This window comes from Galeopterus variegatus, unplaced genomic scaffold, assembly GCF_000696425.1.
Source record: "Galeopterus variegatus unplaced genomic scaffold, G_variegatus-3.0.2 Scaffold18013, whole genome shotgun sequence".
Taxonomy (NCBI): Eukaryota; Metazoa; Chordata; class Mammalia; order Dermoptera; family Cynocephalidae; genus Galeopterus; species Galeopterus variegatus.
Window position 1 is genome coordinate 1774 of NW_007744124.1, and position 9001 is coordinate 10774.

Below are 9001 nucleotides of genomic sequence, written 5' to 3' on the forward strand. Positions count from 1 at the left end.
CCCGGAAGGACACTCTCTAAAATTGGACCTCTACCGAATTAAATGTGTTCTTATACTTAGTCAGTGCTTGGTACATAGTACCTATTACTCTGATTATGGAATACTAAGTGGAATTGATAAGTACATACTTTATTTTACCATTAACATCAATATTTTAAGCTGCTTTTGAGTTTCACTTTCTTAGAAAAGGCAATTTCTTAAAAGCATAACATTTACCTTTTCTGCCATTTATTTATTTATAGAAATTAAATAACTAAAGCATATCAGAAGTACACAGAATTTTAAACTTATACAGAATCTAGAGATCATGTAAATAGCTATCAGTTATAATTTGTACCTTGCATTCTAGAAGAGTTATAACATTCTATTTTAGTTAAAATTATATTACAGAAGCAAAGTTCATCAACCTTCTACCATTCCTGGGTATATCAAATAAAAGTGCAATGTAATATTTAGAGAAAGAATAACTTTTTTATTGATATTATAGCAAAGTTCACATAAGACATACATTTGAATTATGATATCTCAAAGCTAGAGGGGAATAAAATACACCTAACTGTACAAATTACATACAATAATAAAATCAAGGATTAAAGAAAAATTAATTGGAAAAATGTCAAAAAAAAAAAAAGACTTTTGACAAAACAGAAGATTTAAAAAAAAAAAAAACTGTGACCTGATAAACAATTTTAGAAACACGGTATGAAGAATAAGATGTACTTCTTCACAATTTCAAAAATGTCTAGCTTGGAATACCTTTGACATTCACCTTGTTTTGCTTACAAATTTCAGGTTGCCACATCTTTGGTCTTTTCCTCTCTCAAAACTTTCTCTTTGGGCTTAGAATAGTCCCAGGGCCGTCTATTCTCTGTGAATCTATAAAGTTTTCTAAGTGCCACTCGAGCAGCTTCTTCTTCTGCAACCAATACTGTTTCCCCAGGTCCTTCTGCAATCAGCTTTTTATCACTAGAAAGAAGACAAACAGTAGTTGTAAATTATATGCTGTATCATAAGATATAGTTCACAAAGCAGTTATGCCTTCTAAATCTTATTTTTGATAATAATACCCACCAGAAGTAACACAAGTTTTATATATATATATCATCTTTTGGATTTTAACTAGTTTTGTTGCAGGTTCATTATGTATGGTAGCTAAACAAAGAAACATTTACATTTCTGTAGAAATATAAACAGCTCCTAGGCTTTCAAATAAAAAAAGCATATCTATGTTTTTGTAAATTGTTGATGGGAAAACTGGAAGAATATATAAATATTTTCTTATAAAAACCTGAAGCTATTAAAAATATTCTTGGGAACTATGACTAAGATTATTTTAATTCATTTACTATATAACTTAAGGAAAGACTATTGAAAAATTGCACCTTCTGAGTTTGTCATCTAAACTTCAACACAAATGAGAAATCAGTTCTATATTTTATTTTTATTTTTGGGGGGCAGCTGGCCAGTATAGGGATCTGAACCCCTGACCTTGGTGCTTTAACACCACTGTCTAACCAACCCAGTTCTGTATTTTAAATAAAGAACTTTAGATCTTCAAAACTTGCTCACTTTCAAAACTTATTTTATCCATTTATATCCCTCTCTAATGTATTCCCAAAAGATAGTAAGGTGGCACAGTAAACAGTAAATGTTGGCTATTAGAATTTTATTAAAATTTGATAAAACTAAAATGGGTATTCCTCTGCTTTACTGATATTTCTATTATAACCACCTTCTTTAAAAGCATAAAAATGTTCCTGCAACAGAGCAAAGAATGTGCACATTAAATAACCATAACCCTATTAGTTTTGATACTTCTAATTATATTTAACCTACTTCCTAGAAATTTCCTTACCTAATATTTCACTTATGCAATTTAAAGAAGCATGTCTCTGAAAGTTTCATGCACAACTCCACTTAATAACATAAATTCAATGTAAATTGACTTGAAAGTTAAAGAAAAACAAGTGAAGCTACCTAAGTAAACTACAACGTGAAAGGAATTTGCTAAGAAATATTTGCTATGACAGTAATTTGAAATGAAACAAAGGTTAATTATGTAAGTTAAACTTTATAATTATAGACATAGAGTCTGCTGCTAAGGTTTCCACTACAGATGCAAGAAAAAAGTCCTTGAGCTTTCTATCTATGAGATGGTGGCAGCCAAGATTGAATAGAGAAATACAGGGGGGAAAGATGAAGAGAGAATTTTTGCAACTTGGGAAAACAGTGAAGAGCCTATTTTACTCCAAATAAGAGCCTAACACTTGAATTTACACAAGAATTGCTGGGAAATATCCCCTACCACCCTCACCTGGTTTAACTAATTAAGAGCAAGGGAGGATTTCAAAAAAAAAGAGAAAAAAACCCCAAACAATAATAATTAGACATACATATTTGCATAAAGTGAGGAATAGAGAAAATATCTAAAAATGCATTTCACACACAGGAGATGTATCACCAAGTTTTTAGTCCAATGATGCTGATAGTATATACTTGACTATCTTTTAAAAAGTCATTATGTAATACCTAGGAAAAAACTATTACGCAATAACAATCACTGTTAGTAATACGGCAAATTACTTCTTACATTTTTTTTAGATAAAAGATCATTCCCCCAAACACCCCACTGTCACTAAAAATTGTTTAAAAATGTCGCCTGTAGTAGCTGCATTATATTCCATCATGTGCATATACTATTTTCCTCTTGATGGATTCCAAATTTACTTCTAATTTTTTATGAGTTCAATAACTATTTACTAACCACCATGTCCCAGGAACTGCTCTAGGTATGGAATATGAAGAGATGAACAACAAATGAACATCTTTGTTCACAAATTTTCATCTATGATATTAAGACAACCACAAGTAGAAATACCAAACCAAAGGATGTGAAAATTTTAAAGATTCTCAGCTTCTGTCAAAATTACTCACAGTAATATTGTACATTTTTTTCTTCTACCAGTAGTGTATGAACTGCTGATAACGAATGACCTTCAGGTTTGCCAAGCTGATAAGCAAAAAAGAGTATCTCATTGTTTTTGCTTTGCACTTCAATTTAATACTGAAGATCAAACTTTTTAGGACACTATCCATTTTCTCCTTTGTGATGTCTTCCACTGTTTTTACACCTATAAAGTCCTTCATGATACAAAGATTAGAAAAATATTTATCTTAGTTTTCATCTAGTTATCTTTTTTTTTTCCTTTTTGTCTTTTTTACTGACTGGTAACGGGATCGCAACCCTCGGTGTCACGCCCGTACCGGGAACCGGCAACGGCATCGCAACCCTCGGTGTTGCGCCCGCACCACGCTCAGCCAGTGAGCGGGAACCAGTCTCCACATGGGATCCGAACCCTCAGCGGGAGCACTGCCGCGCTCCCAAGCAGTGCACTCTCCAGTGCGCCACCGGGCCGGCCCATCATCTAGTTTAGATATTCAGTGTTTATGTTTAACATTTTTATCTTAACTCCTAAAATCAATTTTGGGCAGGTCAACTTTTTACTAAACAAAACCACGAAGCTTTCAACATGGGTTGATTTATACATTTTGATGAACAACTAAGCCCTCCCTTTTCCAGTTCTAGGCTCAGCTGAAACTGCTGACGAATGGATTAAGATAAAATCTATAACACATGTAAGTCAAAACTTTATTTTTATACAGAAAAATGTAGGTTAATATATATCCCATGAAATTCTACAGCAAATAGTTGGCTAATAAAAGCTCTTATTACCAGAGATTACTTGCCTTCTCCAAAGAATGACCAGTAGGTAAGGATAATCATGGCGATGAGATTTTAAAAAAATCTTTAATACAGTTATAGGTTATGTTAAGGAATTGTGAAGAGTCTGTTTTTAAGTTTTCTAATCAAAGTTATGAAACTAAGATTTAAATTTCACTAACCTGTATAAGCCAACAAAATACAAAGGCAAAGCTGTGGTGCTTCCAGACTGCCTCGTAAGTCTTGATTCAGGAGCTGAAATATTCCTTTTCTTCAGTTCTTCTACCAGTAGCCCCATGGGATTTATTATCTTCCACATCTCAAAGAGCTCTTTTCCAGTCATTTGAGTAATTAAGAAGTCCTAGATATAAAAATGTAATTTATACATTTAAACTAGTACAAAGAACATAAGGACCATAATCCAAAGTACAGAAATTAAAAACTTAATGGGAATTGAAAGATAAAATGTCCTGTTCTTTTTCACTCCCAGTTTTTTCCATATAAATTTTATTACAAACATCAAAGTTGGACAAAAAAAATATATTTGGAAGCCTGAGAAAACTGTCCATTTCAAGCAATATGATCTACCAAAATTCCATAGAAGGAGGAATCCTATCATAATTTAGAATTATATTCCTACATTATATTATAATATATTAAAAATATATTAGAATATATTCCTACATTATATTATAATATATTAAAACATATTAGAATACATTAAAAAATATTTAAAGAGTTGAATCAACGAATAAAGCTATAATTTCCGGCAGAAACTCATGTAAAATGGTACTCAGGGCCTTTAGATAACAATACTTACTCCATTAAGTTACTAATTTTTTTTAACAATAATTTAAATAGGGGCTGGCTGGTTACCTCAGTGGGTTAGAGTGTGGTCCTGATAACAACAGGGTCCAGGATTTGATCCCTGTACCAACCAGTGCCCCCTCAAAATAATTAAAAAATAGAAATAAAAATAATAATTTCACATAAACTGTCATTTAAAACTTTGTGACTCAATAATACTTCTTTATATGGCTAAGAAAACTGAGAAACAAATTATGAATATTCAAAGAAGAATTCATTTTGCTGGGAAAAAAAAACTGTTATACAAAAAATATGGAAACATCCCTGTACTGCCAGCTGGCACAAGGAAAAAGAAAATATGTAAACAAACATTAATTTTCACAATTTATATACTGCAATTAACCAGTATCGACAGAAATATAACAGGATGGATGAATGGGGACAGCAGGCGAGAAATTTAAAAAGATCCCTTTGTTCACGAAATAAACAGTTAATTTCATTACAACACTCCTATAAGCATCAAAAGAACATTCAGCTTCATTAATAAAAAATATTTATAAGTCCATCTCAGTAGGGGATTTTTAATGTTTTAATGTACAGAGGTAGAGATGCCTTAGGAGACATATATTTATATGCATGTATGTATGAATTACTGGATTATTTGCCATACAGAATAATCAAGTGTAGGGTAAGGAAAAATAATTCTTTTCCAAATGCCTAAGATATCAATAGGATAATAGAAATCTCAATTTCTCTGGGGTGATTACCTGTTTCCTCCTATTTTTTCCTACTGGCTCCTAGTCTTACTGATTTGTTATTAGAACTTTCAGCAGGGTGTGAATTGAATCTCCCCAGAAATTGGGAGGCAGTATGAAAAAATGAGTTTCTAAAAATGCACATTTGATCACGGAAACCTCCCATTTAGAACTCCTCCAGCTTTCTCTCCAAAGGATCATCAAATACATACTCTTTACCATGACTAAAAAGAGTGCTCCTCAAATCTCCAGGTGCAGAAGAATCACCTGGAGAGCTAGTTAAAACAGACTCCTAGGCCACCCTCTCAGAGATGATATAGTCTGGGGTGGTGCCAGAGAATGTGCATTTTGAACAAGTTCTCAGAGATGCTGACAATACTGATGCCCAAACCACTTTCCCAGTAACACTGTTAGATCTTCTGTACACTACTTCTTAAAGGACCAGACACATCTCTGATCATTCCTCCAGATGCAACATGATCCAGCCACACAAAATTAATCATAGTTTTCCAAGCACGTGCTCATCCTTGAGGCATATTTTTTAGAAGCAAATTTCACTTCTGTAAAACCTTCCCTAATCCTACCACTAGACATAATTGGTTGTTGCCTCCTCTGAGTTCCCAACGCACCTTAATAGCTCTATGAGAGCGCTTCCCATATTCTGCTCCATCTGCCTAATGAACTGTTGAATAGGATCTCATCCTACTTAGCTTCTGGCTCCAGAGCTCAGCAGAGTGTCTGGCATGTAGTAAGACACTCAATATTAGGTGAATGAATGAATTTTTTTAAAAAGACACTTCCAACTTGCCAACTGTACTATGGGAGACATCAAAGCTTTTTTTTCGATGGCTGGGAGGTACAAGGGTCAAACCCTGGAACTTGGTGTTATTGGCACCACACTCTTGAGTAACCAGCCAGCCAAAGTTCTTGACCTAGAAACAGTTATTTGAATTATCTATCTTTAATAGAATCTTTAATTGGAACTGTTAAAAGAGACACTAGAATATGGTAAACAAATATTTCCAAAATAGTCTCATGACTACCTTGTGGAAATTTCATGGAGGTGACCAAAAACTGTTCAGACAGTTTTAAAACTCCACAGAGGCAATAGGGATTAAGAGAATGAAAATCAAGGAAGTCTTTGTAAGAATTTCTTCAGAAAAAGCTATCTAATTGGGAGGAAAGTGAGTAGCCCACCTATTATATAGGCCCTACGGGGAAGGACAAAGACAGGTTTTACCTACAAATAAGGTCTGAAGTGTCAGTTAATACAGGTATCCTTCTCTAACAAAATTATCAAACTTGGTACCAAAACTAAATGAATGGATTCCAACAGCAAGCAATGCTGGTTTAAAGGACCTGACATTCAAACGTGTGACTTAAGACTGTTCTCATGACTTAAAAGTGATTGTGGGGGCCGGCCCGGTGGTGCACTGCTACAGTGCACCGCTTGGGAGTGTGATCGTGCTCCCGCCGAGGGTTCGGATCCCACATACAGACCGGTTCCCGCTCACTGGCTGAGCGAGGTGCGGGCGCAACACCGAGGGTTGCGATTCCGTTGCCGGTCCCGGTCCGGTACGGGTGCGACACTGAGGGTTGCGATCTGTTGCCGGACACGAAAAAAGACAAAAAGGAAAAAAAAAAAAGTGATTGTGTCGACTCTGTTATCAGAGAGAGAACAAAAACTCATGTTTTCATCTAATGCCAAAGGATAAAACTTCTCACAGTTAATAAATTCTAAAAGGACAGCAGGAGTCAAGTGGTACCAATTATATAGAATTTTAATTAGCTAAACTACTGGCTAACACAGAATTGGTTGTACATCACAGGGGACTCAGAAGTCCAAGATTTCATCATTTAAGAAGAGAACAGCAGCTGGTACTTAAGCATGAAGTTCCTAACCATGCTAACCCCTTGGATTCTGTCCTTTGACCTCATTCATATCACCAAACCTCTACTGAGTACCTACCATGTAGGCATTATCCTTGGTTCTAAGGATGTAAAACTAAAGATGACATAGCCTGTAGTCCTTCAGAAGTCACAACCCACAATTTGTTAGGGTTTTTTAACATTTTAACAGTTTTACGGTAATATTAATTAGTACATTATATTTTACTACATTAATTGCTGCTTTGGGATCTATTGTTGTATAACAAAATACCCCCAAATTTTAGTGTCCTGTGAGAAGGGACATAATGTAGCACTCACATTTGGAAATCTCTCATGGTTGTTCACTCGTTTTTTGTTATGCTCTTTCTATTCTCTGGTTCAAATCTCACTTGGCTGGAGTACTGTGTACAGTAATTATTTTACAGAAGTAACATACTTTGTGAATCTTTAGCAGATCCTTTTGCCCTTAGATGTGAATGATAATTTAAATAAAGACAACATCCCTGGATCAAAATCTTTGTCCTTAAAAGCATTTAGTGTTTGGGCCGGCCCGTGGCTCACTCGGGAGAGTGTTGGTGCTGTTAACACCAAGGCCACAGCTTCAGCTCCCTATATAGGGATGGCCGGTTTGCTCACTTGGGACAGCGTGGTGCTGACAACACCAAGTCAAGGGTTAAGATCCCCTTACCTGTCATCTTATTAAAAAAAAAAAAAAAAAAGCATTTAGTGTTGCAGAGGAGACCTCTGTTTCCGTTTCTAAATATTTTTCTCTCTGGGCATTTATCTGCTCTCTCCCCACCATGCCTCCACCCCTCCGTTTCTTTTTCTAGTTTAGATATTATAGTAGTTTCTTTTCCTAAAATCTCCAAATTTGGTGACTTCATCAGTAAATGTTTAGGTTTTTTTTTTTTTTAATTCAAAATATTTTAACATTTATTTGTACATATTTCTGGGGTACAGCATGTTATCTCAATACAAGAATTCACTTAGGGTAGATAGCATAGTTTTGTACAACCCAGAATTTAATATTCACTTCTGATGATATCCTCAACAATTGACAACTCAAATAATTAAGGCCCTACCATAAAAAAGCTTTAAATCTTTCTCAATTTTTGTTGGCAGAAAAATTCACTTCCAAAATGATATATTAAAGAAATGAATTACAAAAAGAAATTTTTCTTTCTGCCCACTTCAAGCATGTTGAGCATGTGCAATTAATAATTACCTACCCTGATGAAAAGTGCAGTCCTCTCAGGCCCACTACTCTGTAGCAGGGCACCAATTACTGCAAAGAAAGTCTGCTTTAATACAGTTGGGGGCACTGGAAATTCTGCACTCAGTGTCAACTGCTCCACAGCCAAGTTTCTAGCCACGTGACACACAACTTCCTCACCAGTGAGAAAGTCAACAAGACTTTTGATACCTTCAGTGGGCAAGTCTGGGTACTCATCTTCAAAAAATTGTGTGAGGCAAGTTTGTGCAAAAGATATCCCTTCTTCAGATAGTTCTCGATTATCTTTAAGATTCAGACGAACAGCTTCTTTCTCTATTCCAAGTTTTTGGCGTTTGGCCTCCTCACTTTCAATATAGCAGCTGTTAACAAATGCAGTTTTGAGAAGATCTAAGGAAAAGGTTTCCTGTAACCGATGTCCAAAAGCTTGTATTTCAGCATGGTAATCCCAGTTGGGCTTCTCTGAACTGAAAACATACAGACAGTAAGAGACGGTAAAGAGAACAACATGTTACAATGATGTAAAATGTTTTCACTGTGCTATAATTTTATTACATAAAATAAATGAAAAAAGGTTACATTTCTTTTTAACACCAG

General features: G+C 35.0%; 1 protein-coding gene across 1 annotated transcript; it reads right to left on the reverse strand.

The window, feature by feature from the left end:
* Positions 1-662: 662 nt before the first annotated feature.
* On the reverse strand, positions 663-8871 carry LOC103582820 (39S ribosomal protein L44, mitochondrial; the record flags this gene model as incomplete). The annotated part of the gene is made up of 3 exons (XM_008564308.1): positions 663-966; positions 3904-4082; positions 8403-8871. Coding segments are annotated over 3 exons (826 nt in total), but the record flags the coding sequence as incomplete, so codon positions are not given.
* Positions 8872-9001: the final 130 nt, after the last annotated feature.